At 50.1% G+C, this 16,743-nt stretch overlaps 1 protein-coding gene across 1 annotated transcript; it reads left to right on the forward strand.

Annotated features, from left to right (window-relative positions):
• Positions 1–878: 878 nt before the first annotated feature.
• LOC144149489 (uncharacterized) lies at positions 879–14,113 on the forward strand. The gene is made up of 4 exons (XM_077681079.1): positions 879–1,047; positions 7,070–7,252; positions 12,727–12,898; positions 13,884–14,113. Exons 1-4 carry the CDS (start codon positions 879–881, stop codon positions 13,927–13,929), a joined length of 570 nt encoding a protein of 189 aa, XP_077537205.1. The 3' UTR covers positions 13,930–14,113.
• Positions 14,114–16,743: the final 2,630 nt, after the last annotated feature.

Here is a 16,743-nt window from a genome sequence, read left to right on the forward strand (position 1 = left end):
CTTTAAGTACAACCATGCAAGCTGTCGCCGCGCCTTATCCCCGTAACCAGCGGTTACTCCACTTTCGGCAAGCATTTTGGGAAGCGCAAAACAAAAGCAGGAGCTGTAGCAATCCTAATGTCCTTGCGAGTGTAAATGCTTCAATTCAAACTATCTGAGAAACGCTATGTCCTTCCAGAAGTCGCGAGCGTTGACTACACAGCCTCATTGGTCCGGCGGAGTGGTACACAACATGGTCCTAGCTGCTATCGTTAAACAGAAGCACACACGTGCATGCGCGCGTGCACATACACGCCCGCACACACACGCGGCATTAAGTTTAGGCTAAACTCTTTATAAAGCACCTCATTGTTCCAATTCATCTTTATTTCCATTCATCACGATTCCAACTGCACATGACGCTGTGCGAGCAGGATATATAATTTAATCGATTTTCAGGTCTGAGCAGTTTGCGACAATTTAGTGCTTGTTCCATAATCGCGCGTATACGCGTGATGGTGGAAAAGGAAAGTAATGGCTATAGCCGTTACTTTCCTCTTCATATGCTTCGACCTGCCTTGCAGCCTTTTTACAACAATCGTATTTTCCCGTGAACTTGCTGCATTTACACATCTCCAGCCAGTGGGCGGGCGATGTAGGAGTGCGCAAAACGAGTTTTTTATCTCGGACAAAATCGGAAACGTATAAAGCACGGGGCTTGGATATGTGGGACAGTTGCGCAACGACGCTGTACTTGCGTGAACCTGTTACGCCCGTCCGCAGCCGCCCGACTGCGCTTGCTAATCGAACAGGGCGAGTGCTGCCGTGGGTAACAACCGAACGCCACCAGCTCGAAAGCCCGATCTCGCTCAGTAGCCTTTCTGCTACGCGCAGCAACGATGTGCCGTCCGCCCGAGGTCGGCCGCTGCCCGGAAATACCGGGAGGGTCGACGAATGTCGTGTGGCTTGACGAGTACGGGAAGACGTGTCGCCGCTTCCGGCCCGGACAAACGTGCATCACGGGACAGAACGTCTTCCGGGACATGGAGGCGTGTCGGAGAGCCTGCGGTGAGTGAACGCGCTCAAGGCTACAATGTTAAAAAAAAAAGGAATCTGCAATAATTTAGAGATAATTATAACGCGTAGCACCCTTATACGTCACTTGTCTTCATTGTGAGTTTTTTTACATCCTCATTTGGCTATGCGTAACCTTGGGTTTTTTCCATAGAGATAATATACTGACTCCCGCCTGACCTAGTCACCGTGCTCAAATAAAAGCTTTCTCTCTCTCTCTTTCTTTCTTTCTCTCTCTCTCTCTCTCTCTCTATATATATATATATATATATATATATATATATATCCCTCCCTTTCTGGCGGCGATGAAGAGCAGTCAGTTGATTTCACCCAACCGGACCAATCGCTTCCGCTCACTGACTAGCCAGAGTCACTGTTAATTATTGATAGCGACACAGACTGCTCCCATCGCCGCCATGGTGCGACACTAATAAGACCATTGTCTTGATTTTTACCCAACCGGCCAAACCGCTTCCGCTCACCGACTAGCCACATTCATTATTAATAGTTAACACTGACTCTGGCTAGTCAGTGAGCGGAAGCGGTTTGGCCGGTTGGGTAAAAATCAACCACGGCCAGACACGACTCTCCTCCTCCCGCGCTAAAGTCGGTTCCAGCCGTGAATCAACGCAGACTGCTCCCATCGCCGCCATGGTGCGACACTAATAAGACCATTGTCTTGATTTTTACCCAACCGGCCAAACCGCTTCCGCTCACCGACTAGCCACATTCATTATTAATAGCTAACACTGACTCTGGCTAGTCAGTGAGCGGAAGCGGTTTGGCCGGTTGGGTAAAAATCAACCACGGCCAGACACGACTCTCCTCCTCCCGCGCTAAAGTCGGTTCCAGCCGTGAATCAACGCAGACTGCTCCCATCGCCGCCATGGTGCGACACTAATAAGACCATTGTCTTGATTTTTACCCAACCGGCCAAACCGCTTCCGCTCACCGACTAGCCACATTCATTATTAATAGCTAACACTGACTCTGGCTAGTCAGTGAGCGGAAGCGGTTTGGCCGGTTGGGTAAAAATCAACCACGGCCAGACACGACTCTCCTTCTCCCGCGCTAAAGTCGGTTCCAGCCGTGAATCAACGCAGACTGCTCCCATCGCCGCCATGGTGCGACACTAATAAGACCATTGTCTTGATTTTTACCTAACCGGCCAAACCGCTTCCGCTCACCGACTAGCCACATTCATTATTAATAGTTAACACTGACTCTCGCTAGTCAGTGAGCGGAAGCGGTTTGGCCGGTTGGGTAAAAATCAACCACGGCCAGACACGACTCTCCTTCTCCCGCGCTAAAGTCGGTTCCAGCCGTGAATCAACGCAGACTGCTCCCATCGCCGCCATGGTGCGACACTAATAAGACCATTGTCTTGATTTTTACCTATCCGGCCAAACCGCTTCCGCTCACCGACTAGCCACATTCATTATTAATAGTTAACACTGACTCTCGCTAGTCAGTGAGCGGAAGCGGTTTGGCCGGTTGGGTAAAAATCAACCACGGCCAGACACGACTCTCCTTCTCCCGCGCTAAAGTCGGTTCCAGCCGTGAATCAACGCAGACTGCTCCCATCGCCGCCATGGTGCGACACTAATAAGACCATTGTCTTGATTTTTACCTAACCGGCCAAACCGCTTCCGCTCACCGACTAGCCACATTCATTATTAATAGTTAACACTGACTCTGGCTAGTCAGTGAGCGGAAGCGGTTTGGCCGGTTGGGTAAAAATCAACCACGGCCAGACACGACTCTCCTTCTCCCGCGCTAAAGCCGGTTCCAGCCGTGAATCAACGCAGACTGCTCCCATCGCCGCCATGGTGCGACACTAATAAGACCATAGTCTTGATTTTTACCCAACCGGCCAAACCGCTTCCGCTCACCGACTAGCCACATTCATTATTAATAGTTAACACTGACTCTGGCTAGTCAGTGAGCGGAAGCGGTTTGGCCGGTTGGGTAAAAATCAACCACGGCCAGACACGACTCTCCTTCTCCCGCGCTAAAGTCGGTTCCAGCCGTGAATCAACGCAGACTGCTCCCATCGCCGCCATGGTGCGACACTAATAAGACCATTGTCTTGATTTTTACCCAACCGGCCAAACCGCTTCCGCTCACCGACTAGCCACATTCATTATTAATAGCTAACACTGACTCTGGCTAGTCAGTGAGCGGAAGCGGTTTGGCCGGTTGGGTAAAAATCAACCACGGCCAGACACGACTCTCCTTCTCCCGCGCTAAAGTCGGTTCCAGCCGTGAATCAACGCAGACTGCTCCCATCGCCGCCATGGTGCGACACTAATAAGACCATTGTCTTGATTTTTACCCAACCGGCCAAACCGCTTCCGCTCACCGACTAGCCACATTCATTATTAATAGTTAACACTGACTCTGGCTAGTCAGTGAGCGGAAGCGGTTTGGCCGGTTGGGTAAAAATCAACCACGGCCAGACACGACTCTCCTTCTCCCGCGCTAAAGTCGGTTCCAGCCGTGAATCAACGCAGACTGCTCCCATCGCCGCCATGGTGCGACACTAATAAGACCATAGTCTTGATTTTTACCCAACCGGCCAAACCGCTTCCGCTCACCGACTAGCCACATTCATTATTAATAGTTAACACTGACTCTGGCTAGTCAGTGAGCGGAAGCGGTTTGGCCGGTTGGGTAAAAATCAACCACGGCCAGACACGACTCTCCTTCTCCCGCGCTAAAGTCGGTTCCAGCCGTGAATCAACGCAGACTGCTCCCATCGCCGCCATGGTGCGACACTAATAAGACCATAGTCTTGATTTTTACCCAACCGGCCAAACCGCTTCCGCTCACCGACTAGCCACATTCATTATTAATAGTTAACACTGACTCTGGCTAGTCAGTGAGCGGAAGCGGTTTGGCCGGTTGGGTAAAAATCAACCACGGCCAGACACGACTCTCCTTCTCCCGCGCTAAAGTCGGTTCCAGCCGTGAATCAACGCAGACTGCTCCCATCGCCGCCATGGTGCGACACTAATAAGACCATTGTCTTGATTTTTACCCAACCGGCCAAACCGCTTCCGCTCACCGACTAGCCACATTCATTATTAATAGTTAACACTGACTCTGGCTAGTCAGTGAGCGGAAGCGGTTTGGCCGGTTGGGTAAAAATCAACCACGGCCAGACACGACTCTCCTTCTCCCGCGCTAAAGTCGGTTCCAGCCGTGAATCAACGCAGACTGCTCCCATCGCCGCCATGGTGCGACACTAATAAGACCATAGTCTTGATTTTTACCCAACCGGCCAAACCGCTTCCGCTCACCGACTAGCCACATTCATTATTAATAGTTAACACTGACTCTGGCTAGTCAGTGAGCGGAAGCGGTTTGGCCGGTTGGGTAAAAATCAACCACGGCCAGACACGACTCTCCTTCTCCCGCGCTAAAGTCGGTTCCAGCCGTGAATCAACGCAGACTGCTCCCATCGCCGCCATGGTGCGACACTAATAAGACCATAGTCTTGATTTTTACCCAACCGGCCAAACCGCTTCCGCTCACCGACTAGCCACATTCATTATTAATAGTTAACACTGACTCCGGCTAGTCAGTGAGCGGAAGCGGTTTGGCCGGTTGGGTAAAAATCAACCACGGCCAGACACGACTCTCCTTCTCCCGCGCTAAAGTCGGTTCCAGCCGTGAATCAACGCAGACTGCTCCCATCGCCGCCATGGTGCGACACTAATAAGACCATAGTCTTGATTTTTACCCAACCGGCCAAACCGCTTCCGCTCACCGACTAGCCACATTCATTATTAATAGTTAACACTGACTCTGGCTAGTCAGTGAGCGGAAGCGGTTTGGCCGGTTGGGTAAAAATCAACCACGGCCAGACACGACTCTCCTTCTCCCGCGCTAAAGTCGGTTCCAGCCGTGAATCAACGCAGACTGCTCCCATCGCCGCCATGGTGCGACACTAATAAGACCATTGTCTTGATTTTTACCCAACCGGCCAAACCGCTTCCGCTCACCGACTAGCCACATTCATTATTAATAGTTAACACTGACTCTGGCTAGTCAGTGAGCGGAAGCGGTTTGGCCGGTTGGGTAAAAATCAACCACGGCCAGACACGACTCTCCTTCTCCCGCGCTAAAGTCGGTTCCAGCCGTGAATCAACGCAGACTGCTCCCATCGCCGCCATGGTGCGACACTAATAAGACCATTGTCTTGATTTTTACCCAACCGGCCAAACCGCTTCCGCTCACCGACTAGCCACATTCATTATTAATAGTTAACACTGACTCTGGCTAGTCAGTGAGCGGAAGCGGTTTGGCCGGTTGGGTAAAAATCAACCACGGCCAGACACGACTCTCCTTCTCCCGCGCTAAAGTCGGTTCCAGCCGTGAATCAACGCAGACTGCTCCCATCGCCGCCATGGTGCGACACTAATAAGACCATAGTCTTGATTTTTACCCAACCGGCCAAACCGCTTCCGCTCACCGACTAGCCACATTCATTATTAATAGTTAACACTGACTCTGGCTAGTCAGTGAGCGGAAGCGGTTTGGCCGGTTGGGTAAAAATCAACCACGGCCAGACACGACTCTCCTTCTCCCGCGCTAAAGTCGGTTCCAGCCGTGAATCAACGCAGACTGCTCCCATCGCCGCCATGGTGCGACACTAATAAGACCATAGTCTTGATTTTTACCCAACCGGCCAAACCGCTTCCGCTCACCGACTAGCCACATTCATTATTAATAGTTAACACTGACTCTGGCTAGTCAGTGAGCGGAAGCGGTTTGGCCGGTTGGGTAAAAATCAACCACGGCCAGACACGACTCTCCTTCTCCCGCGCTAAAGTCGGTTCCAGCCGTGAATCAACGCAGACTGCTCCCATCGCCGCCATGGTGCGACACTAATAAGACCATTGTCTTGATTTTTACCCAACCGGCCAAACCGCTTCCGCTCACCGACTAGCCACATTCATTATTAATAGTTAACACTGACTCTGGCTAGTCAGTGAGCGGAAGCGGTTTGGCCGGTTGGGTAAAAATCAACCACGGCCAGACACGACTCTCCTCCTCCCGCGCTAAAGTCGGTTCCAGCCGTGAATCAACGCAGACTGCTCCCATCGCCGCCATGGTGCGACACTAAAAGACCATAGTCTTGATTTTTACCCAACCGGCCAAACCGCTTCCGCTCACCGACTAGCCACATTCATTATTAATAGTTAACACTGACTCTGGCTAGTCAGTGAGCGGAAGCGGTTTGGCCGGTTGGGTAAAAATCAACCACGGCCAGACACGACTCTCCTCCTCCCGCGCTAAAGTCGGTTCCAGCCGTGAATCAACGCAGACTGCTCCCATCGCCGCCATGGTGCGACACTAATAAGACCATTGTCTTGATTTTTACCTAACCGGCCAAACCGCTTCCGCTCACCGACTAGCCACATTCATTATTAGTAGTTAACACTGACTCTGGCTAGTCAGTGAGCGGAAGCGGTTTGGCCGGTTGGGTAAAAATCAACCACGGCCAGACACGACTCTCCTCCTCCCGCGCTAAAGTCGGTTCCAGCCGTGAATCAACGCAGACTGCTCCCATCGCCGCCATGATGCGACACTAATTAGACCATTGCACCGATGACTGCGTTCGCAACAGAGGTCCCGTAGGAATGCATGGGAAGATCGAGCACCGGATCGCGTCTCGGGCAGTCCGCGGACGATCCGAGAATCGAGAATCCGAGAATCGGACGAATCTTGGAGGCCCAGAATGCTTTTGGAGCCGTTTGGCACAATTTTTTGCAATTTTCAAGCTTTTGGAGCAGTCTGGCGCAGGAAAACAACTTTGTACCAAAACGGCACAATATGCGCAGCTGTCTCACCCCTGGCATGTTTCAACAGTGCTGGCCACCCGCACTGCGCGTTGGTAAACTATAAGGCTAGGACACTCACAGCATTGTCTAGTGAGGTAGTTCGCCCGTTTCAAAGGGAAAAGTCTTAAATCCGTATCAGTATCCATATCCGTATCCTTTCCCCGCAGGCGGAGCGGTGCCTAGCCAGGCGTGCTCGCAGCCCATAAAGTTGCGACTGTGCGTGCCGGCCGCGGACACCAAGACCTCCCGCTACTTTTACGACGGCGCTTGCTTGAGCGTCGGCCCCGGGAAGTGCCTCTCCTCGCCTGCCTTCAACACCTTGGCCGAGTGTCGCTCCGCCCGCTGCGAAGGTGCGAAACCCAAGCCTGTCCACCCGTCAGCGCGCTCTGCTGCGCGGTTCCGCAGTCACAGAGCCGAGGTAAAGGGCGAAACACGCGCGAGCGGAGAACGGCGCGTTTTCGCGCACGTTCACCCTCTAAAACCGGTCCTGCGGCCTTTCCAAGTTTTCCTGACCGCAGGCGGACCTGTTACTGAGGAGGGAAAACGAATCTTAGGAGCACCGGCACATTGAAAACAAAACAAAAAAAAAACTGCGGTTGATTCCTCTGTCATAGGAATCGGTAAATCACGAAAGTGAAATGTGAAGTGAAATCTGCTGCTGGGAATGATTTGAGGGTCGGCGGCTGTCGTGCGTGTGCTTGGCGAGCGACGTCCTGCTTGCAGGTCGCTTCGGCAAAGGTGTACTGGCGTCATTTCCGTGACGGATGTGACGTCAGTGAAAGCTTGGTGCATCACGCCATAAAACACTTTTGTGTTAGAATATGAAGCCCGAAAACGAACAATCCAAAGTATAATATACTGTTTGGTTCTAAAGGTTGCTTCCCCGCAAGAAGACCCTGTGTGCAGGAGTGCACCCTTTACAGGCCGCTGGCTTCGTTGTACTGGCATCACTTCCGTGACGGATATGACGTCACTCAAATATTTGTGTATCCCGGAATAAAACACTTTCGTGTTAAAAGTGTGGAGATAGTCAGTGACACGCCTTGTCCTCCGTCGCCGTCGTCAGCTGTCACTCTCCCAGCTGGAATCCAGATGGCAGAAATCGGTTCCCAGTATATAAAATTTCATTAAAAAATAAGAGAAGGATCTAAGCGTTCACACTCTGATATGACGCCATAGTATATGCCGCCAAAAATGTCTCCCCAGCAATGAATTTGTGTTTAGAGGTGAAGCTTGGTCTTTGTAAGCGTGCTTTCTCACATTGCCTGTTGCGCGGTGAAGCATAGTCACCTGCGGAGGGTGTATGGTACACAGAAAACGGCTCTAACTCTTGTGCTATCGGAAGTATCCCGAAAAAGCAAAATATGTGACAGCCGCTAAGACGGCTCTAACATGACGACGAGTTACATTTACTTTTCATGATGAGATAGTTCACGGTGAAGTTATAAACGTTACAGAATTACTGTTGGCAGTCAGTACATGGCCATCAACGGAGGGAGCATGTTACAGAAAACGGCTGCAACTGTTGTTTTAAATGCAGAGCATTTCAGTAACTCACGATATCACCCGCGTTGACGTCCGTAGTCCGCACCGCACCCCTCCCTACTATATAAAAAAATACTATCCGGCGCCAGGTTTCGATCCCTCGACCCTGCGGGCGGAACGCAATGTACATGGTGCTCTACCCACTGCGCCACAAAGCCGACACAGAATGGGACGCTACGGATGCGCTTTATATCCTTGACTCATTCAAATTAGTGCTGACGAGCGCTCTCTCGTCAGCAGTTGCCACAAGTGCAACAACATTAACGTAAAGCAAACTACTTAACGTCGTGCGCCCCCGGAAATGCTCTGCATTTGATCGTGCCCCTCGCGAGGGGGATGTTTCTGTGTGTGTTTTTTTTAGAGCTACCTTTTCAGTCCTTACGGACTGTGAGCAGGAGATACTGGTAATGGCGGAAGTCGACCTTGCATGCGCGAGAGTTTCGGTGAACGGTAACTCATTTACCGGAACTATTTAGAAAAAAAAATTACATGATGAATATCGGCTAAGACCGCTGTAACAAAAATGCGAAGCTAAACTGAATATTCGTAAAGACAACCCACAGCTAGCTGAGCTGTTTCACCAGGTTTCGCTCTGATTGGAACTGGGTTTAGCTTTTTCACGCTCCCAAGGGGCCACTGCCAACGGCGCCGTAGCAACGGAAGCGAAAGGTCTACCGACCTAGGCCTCACAGAACTTTCTTAGTTCACCCCTCCTTCAATTTATCCGTATCGTCCTACTTCTAGTCCTATCTCTCGGTAGCCGCTCCTTTTTGGTCGTCAGTTCCTCATTTGCATCTCCAGCCCAACCCCACTTCTTCCTCGTAACAACAACAGAGGTTATCTGGGAGAGCTGGCCGGACTTACCCCAGCACGCATTCACACGGGTTACGACGAAGCCGCTTTATTCGAATTCTCGTGTTACTCGAAGTTTTTCGCGGTCACAACTGAAGTGCAAAGAGTGCAAGTCATCCTCGCTTTCAACGAAGTACCCGTTATAACGAAGTGAGTTTCATGTCCTGATGGCTTCGATATTGCTTGTATTCACTGGCGAGGCGCGCATGAAGCTGCAACCGTGTGAGTGCGCCCACGGCCTCCGCGATCGGCTGCCGGCGGCGCGCCGTTGCTCCGGCCGTCCCATTCGGCGCGTCCCCCAGCAAAAACATGTAATTTGTCTAACTCCGCAACGCGCCGCGAGGTGGCGGTGTTAGCCGATGGTTCGGCAGCTTGCACCGACTCCACTGGTAGGCTTTGTGGGGCCTGAGTTGCTGCGTGTTTTCACGGTCGGAATTCGCGTAACTGTGTTGCAGTTTTATTTTTGTTGAGCTGACAAACCGAACTACCGGGTCATGAAGTTCGCTTGTCTCAGAAGCTTCGAGGAGCAGCACTGAAAAGTTAATCGCGCTGTGATTGCTGCGCTTGATCGGTGCAGGACATTTCCGTGCGGACATTCAGATGCGCGGATATTTGGGTGCGAAAACTTCTCGGCTACAGAATGATCGGGTGCTTGCTTGTTGGAACAGCAGTTATATTTTTATTTGCGCATAGGGTGGGTTATGGGCAACAATCGAGCGCAATGTTTGCATTTTTATATTGGCGCCGTTTGATTTTGCCAGTTATTTTTAGAAGTTGAACATTTGTATATTTTTGCTTGATACCTCGTCCAAGGAACACCTGTTATGCAGCCAATTGATAATATTCTTACACACATGCGTTTTTTTGAATTTACAAGATTTCAATTTATATGCGCTTTTTGCGGCGTGCAACTCAGCTAACAATTAGCCGCCGTTTACGATGATGTTATTCCTTCTTTATGCAGTTTTCTGTAACCGAAAGACACACTGTCACTATCTAAAGAAAGCAGCATTACAAGCATTCGGTTGCCGCCTAAAACGCAGAAAATCTTACGAGGAGTTTTATGCAGGTTGTGCGCTGTCACACTAAAATGAGTTTGCAAACACTGTTGTCGCCACTTTTTTTTTTCATACGGGCAAGTCTCGCATATTTTCGTGTGGAAGAACGGGCCCTTGAAAACAGCTGCAGTGTGTACATGACCAAAGCAAACATGAAACCTGCCATCGTTGCTTTACACATGGATGGGCTTCGATGTCAGTAATTGAACATTTAAATGTCTTTAGTCTTGGGTCCAAAATAGGGAAAATTGGGCTTGCCTGTGGTCACCGAAATACGTTTAAGAATACAATGAAATCGGGGTGCATCTCACTTCAAGTTGTTTTATTTGTTGCGACTGAAATTGGAACTGTAACTTGCTTAACGCACATGTGTAGAACAGATTGCCTTATCTTTGAGGCTATCGGTCAACGTAGTACTCTTTAAACGTGTTAATCCTAAAAATATGATGGGTGCTTCCACCCAACAGACATTAATTCGAAGGCCAGATAAGAGCACAGCCATCCGTCGTGCGTATGACGCGATCGCGCCCCGCGCTCTACTAAACTGCATTGACCATGCAGATTATAGAAAGTACGTAAGCTTGGATAAGAAATACCTGAAAAATAATCACCTGTTAGCGAACCGAACGGTATTTAAGCACCAGAAATTTTCCATTGGTAGTAGGGAATATTGTCCGTGTGTCGAAGGCGTCATGCGGCACATGTTAAAGAAGTCGCATAGCTGCAATCGTAGGTAAAATAAATTCATTATTATCAGGTTCTATGAGTCGCTTTGCACCCATAACATAAGCTGTTTTTTTTTTATTGCGATACGAAGCGCGAAAGTTAACGAAACGCAATTTCTAGACGCGTTGCAGCATGCCCGGCTTTCGTTTCAACCATCGGCTCCGCGCGCCGCGGTGCGGCGGACAACGGCGAAACGGCCTCTTCTGAATTACGCTCTCTCCGTGCGATTGGGACGGCCGGAGCAACGGCGCGCCGCCGGCAGCCGATCGCGGAGGCCGTGGTGCGCCGTCACTCGTTACGTCGGGCTCCGCGGGATGGCGGTACTTGTCCGTGCTAAGCACATGACTGTGTTGCACGTTACAAACTCTACTTCACGTACCGAACGCAAAGTATTGCCTCGAGTTCATTGTGAGTGCGATTAATAACATCTCTGTTGACATCGGCGTTGAGAATCGGGTGGAAATGGAGCAGACGACGCACGGCGGTGTTTTTTTTTTTCTTTCTTTTCTTCGGCGTGCGGGCGCAGTGGCCCAAGCCGCGCCATTATTCTAGCCACCATAGCGTCATTATAGTGCCGTCTAGGCACTATAGCGCCATGTACGTGGCGCATCGGCCATGTTTATGGCCATTTCCAGTGTTACCAAGCAAAGAAATTGACAGCTTAACTTTTCAACAAATACCACCTATACCGAGGGTTTACTGTAATTCTGCTTCTGCCTTTCTTCTCGCGGTTTCAATCGGCATTGCTTCTTCAAGCATTTTGTTACGTACTCTAAAGAGAATCCTTTCTGCATTTCTTTTAACGTTACTTCACATTTCTTAATATTTATCTTTGTTAATTATGATTGAGCTCTGGAAGCAGTTCCCGGAGCAGTTTTTGCAAGTCACCTCTTGATTTACTGAACAAGACGCCATTTGCAAATCTCAGAGGGCTGAATTTGGATCAATTGGCTCTCTCTGTTTCTGTCGCTGACCTCTCCCAATCAATTACGGTCAGGCTGGCGACCAGCAGATGATGGTGATGATTACCAGAGCAGTACATGCCATTGATCAGTCCCAATATTGTTGCTGGCCTGCTTAAATATATATGTTGAAGCGGTTCGAAGTCGGTGGAATTTGCGACGACTGGTTAAATAGAATGATGATGATGATGATGAGCAGGGCGATTTGTGGCATGAAACAGTCCCAATGTAGCCGCTGACACATGACTAGCAGGTTTAATCGCTTGAAAGTCTGTCGGAGGACTGCCACATTATCACAATCGTGATGATGATTATGATGACCGGGGAAGTTGACGACATCACAGAGCCCTAGTCTAGCCACTGACAGACTCGACCACTCACTCTCTGGCTCGGAAATCTACGGCAGATTATAATGGTGGTGGGGATGACGGCCGGGCATTGTGCGGTTGTAGTCGAGAGACTGAGAGCTGAAACTGTTAGGTTTGACACTTAGTGGGATTACTGATGGCAGATTGTTATGACGAAGTTGATGATGATGATGAGCGGTGCATGCCATTGCGAAGTTGCAGTCCTGTTGCTGGCCTTTCTAACTATAGCAGTAATGCTATAGCCGCTCGAAAGTTTGTGGATGACCGACAGATTCTTATAACGACGATGGTGGTGATGATGACGATGATGCAGCGTTCGACAGCGCCCCACCCACGTGCTATTCGCAAAACGAGAAATCGTGCACCCTCTCTCTGCACTACAACCGGGTGGTGTTCTTCGAGGGAAAGTGCGTGGACCGGGCCACCATCTGCCCCAAGCCCGTTGGCTTCACCGGCTCCAGACAGTGCGTGAACACGTGCTTTCGGTAAGTCACGTGCATTGTACTCGGATTGGCTTGGCTCGGTCAGCTAGCCGCGTGCCACCTGTATTGCGTTATCTGAAAGGGCGTGGCTCGTGCCACACGCGTGGCACGAGACGTTGCCATACCGTTTATAACAATATATCGGATATAACGATGAACAGCTATGGCACCGTCGACTTTTGTATTCTTTCTATGGTAAAATAAACCGCTTATTACAATGCTCCAGTGCCACGATATCAGATATAACGATTTAATCCGGTTATATTGTGCACCAAAAGTGCAACAGTGACGACTCTAATGACGCGGTTGCGCAGCCTACTCAGGTAGTGTCTTCGTAGGAGGCGCGCGTGACACAGTCCCTCGGGGACTTTGTTTCCGAAGGGGACATTTACCTCAGCTAGGTTAAACACCTATAGATGCTCTTGGAAAAGATTTGTGCTAGCTTCACACGCGGCAAACAAATGTGGCCGACTGTGGCTTCTTTTCCGCAAATTAGTGGTAGCGCGACCTTGCTGGCATGCGGATAAAATGTTTTGAGCTCTGTTCCATCTTTTTATTTCGCAACCCGCTTATATAACAATTATTGTTTATAAGTTATAACGATGGCATTTCCTTGGCACTTGGATATTGTTATAAGTGGACTAGAACTTCTGATAATTAATTCCAAGAAAATCCTCGGGTCCCTTCGAGTTCGAATTATCGCGAGTCGACTCTAGGAGGCCTGCCACAGGCAGAACGCAGTGGGCTGTAGCCCGGCCTCTTGTTGGTTGTACTAACGGGTCATGTCCGTGCCAAGGTACCGTGCGAGCTATCCTGGCACGAATAAGGAAAAAAAAGAACTACACAGACATGATGGAAGTCCAGCAATCGGCCTCCAATACATCAATCCGCATGTGCACTCAGTATGTAAATTTGACATTTTTTTTATTGGAGCAGGCTTTGCAAACACCCCTCCCTTTGCTTTCCTTCCCCTTTTGATTCTTTGCAGTGACCACAGAACCCCAGATATCCTCCTTCCCTCACCAGTAGTCTAGTAGCGGCAGACAGGCACTGGGAACACCCTGGACCGACAGTTCGAGACAACGCCAAGCTGACCGACTCCTGCCACACGCCTGCTTATAAAATGCATCTTTTCCAAACACAAAGGCTTATATTCTCTGCCTAAACCAGTCGTGTCAAAGTCGTGCTTTGCGCATATAAGGCACTGCTAAAGAAAACGTGCGACGCGAGAGAAGTTAGAGAAGAAACTAAGTTTTTAATGTCATGTGCAGGGAATTTGCCCACGCTCAGGAGACATGGCAGGCCATTCAGGAATGTAACTTGTGCCCTCACCTCTTCTATCTATCAAATCGGATAGAGCTCAGAAAAGTAATGCAAACGGTAAAAGTAATGAGAAAAGTAAAGTATATACCCTACTCTGTTCCCATCCCCGGAATGGGTTGAATGCAGGTGAACTCCCTGAGAAGTACAGTAATATCCCCAGTCAGTTCTTTTCCCGTTTCAAATCAAAATCGAACCACTTCTCTCTCTCTCTAGCATAGAAGGAGGAAGTGGTGACGCGTGGTGATGAAAGCTTGAGCTTGAGATGCTGGAGGGTGCATCGGCATCAGACAGGGCCCACCATAAAAAAATCTTTGCTACTTGCCGGCCCATCTATACCTCTCAAACCAATTATTTTTACCTGGCTTTGAGCGCTGTTCGCAGCATACTGGTCTCACTGATGGCACTGACAGCATACACACCTAAAAAAATTTGAAAGAAAAAATATCACTGTAGATTCCCGTGATGGCGCGCCACTTCTCCTGGAGGTGTGCCGGAGACACTGTCAGATGCGTCTCTGCTACCAGCGCCCTCATTGAGACCAGTACGCTGCGAACAACGCTCAAAGCTAGGTAAAAATTGGTTTGAGATGGACTATCGCCGTCGGCAGGTGCGCGGGCCTGTACTCGTCCTTACGTTTCCCGCCGGTGCATCTACCGGGCGCTCCGATACGGTTTGGCCGCAGCTCTTGTGTACGTTCCATTTACTTCTGGCGGCACCTGTACCGGCACTGAAGATAGTTTGTCAGGGAAAATGACAGCTGCTGCCAAGGGATCACTGCCGATTCACGGATGGCCATTTCTGTAAAGCTATTGCATTCAAAGCCTGTACGCGGACAAAAGTGCCCCCCAATTATTCAAGCAAAACTTGTATTGGCTGATCTGCACCGTCGATGGTGGTGTACGCCGAAACGCCTCGCTGCAAAGCCATCTTTATTTAGGTGCTCTACAGACGACAGTGATGTATGCCTTTGAAGTGGGCGCAGACCCACTGGATCGGCCACGGATAACGTATTGACTGTGCCCCTGTAAGAGCTAGTAGATTTACGTGCTTTTCGGGTGCAAGCGAGAGCTGCGCCCGAAAAGCACGTAAATCTACAAGCTGGCGCGGGCGGGCACTCGAAACTGTCGCACTATATCACATCGCAGTGGGTGGCAATAAGCGCCTTGGCTCGGATCACGCCACATCACAGGTGTGGTCACTCGCTTCCACCGGGCAGTTCACCTTCTAGCGCGGTATGGGTAGGCCACGCGTGGTTCGCTCTGCGACAGAACGGGCGGGCATTGAAAAACATAAACACTCCCGTAACAGAAAAATGGTTTACGATAGCGTATATCAAACATTTGCGCTCGGGTAAATCCCCGCAACATGAAAGCGTTTCATTTTGGTCGATCGATGGTGTTGCGTTTCATTTCAGTCATTGATTTTAGCAGAAGTGTTTTTCGTTTTGCAGTCATTGCATTTCGATTTTGGACGTTTTTGTTTCAGTGAGATCAAGCTTCAAAGTTCATTGCTTTTTTTTCTTGTCCCCACCATCGGAAGCTGGAGGCAGCAAAAATCAGTGGGAGCTAGACCGTGTGGCTTAATGAGGACCCTGACATCCAGCAGTACGGGGCCGTCTTGAAGACCGCAGATGCCGCTAGGAACCAAAGCATCCTGGCCGTCGCCCGAAGCACACCAGCCCCAACCATACTCGGTGACAACTTAAGAACGGCACCGGAAGTTGCCGCTGTGCCTTATCACCGTAGCCGGATGTTTCTCCGCGCGGCGCAAGTAGGGCGTTACTGGGAATATTTTGGACATGACGTGAGCCGTTCCCGTGATTTTTTGGACTTTATATGCTTATACATGACTCCAGTGACGACAAACAAACTGCGTGAGACAAGGCAGACGATATCACGCATTCATAGCAAACCCTTTCAAAACGCGCGCGCACCGACGTCACGGGTCCGGCGCTTTTGCGGAGTGATACACTACATGAGGGTGCTTCCGTTCTTGAGTTGTAACCGAGTATAGTCATTTCCTCTGGTCCCACCAAAGTTACTTCCTCCTCCTCTTCCCTCACAATCTAAAGAAGACTTTTAAGTTCCGCCCCTCTTCACGCTTCTGCCCTCCTATTGCCCTGTTCTTCTTTCACATCACCCTTCCCTTTCGAGTACTCCTCTCAGCAAGTCCTTTCTGCCATGCTCTGTTGAGGGTGGCCGAGCGGGTACGCCGAGGGACCGCCCCAGCAGAGCACGCGGCCCTGAGAGACACGTACAGACACGACGCTACCAGCAGGAACATAACCCATTAGAGCACCTAGAGTCCACTGATGATGATGGTCGCCGTGGCGCCATCTAGTGGAGACCCGACACACTACATGCTCCTCCTCCGTTGCCATCCTAGTCTCCCTCCGCCGCCTCTATTTACCTCACTGAAAACCCCACTTCCCATCCTCCCCATAAACAACCCTTTAAAGACGACAAGTCTTTCTTGGGCTACTTAAACACAGAAATTTTGGGTTGCCTGTATGTCTGTCTGTCTGT

Source organism: Haemaphysalis longicornis, unplaced genomic scaffold (genome assembly GCF_048455015.1).
Source record: "Haemaphysalis longicornis isolate Haplotype H1 unplaced genomic scaffold, Haemaphysalis longicornis Haplotype H1 scaffold_8, whole genome shotgun sequence".
Classification (NCBI taxonomy): Eukaryota; Metazoa; Arthropoda; class Arachnida; order Ixodida; family Ixodidae; genus Haemaphysalis; species Haemaphysalis longicornis.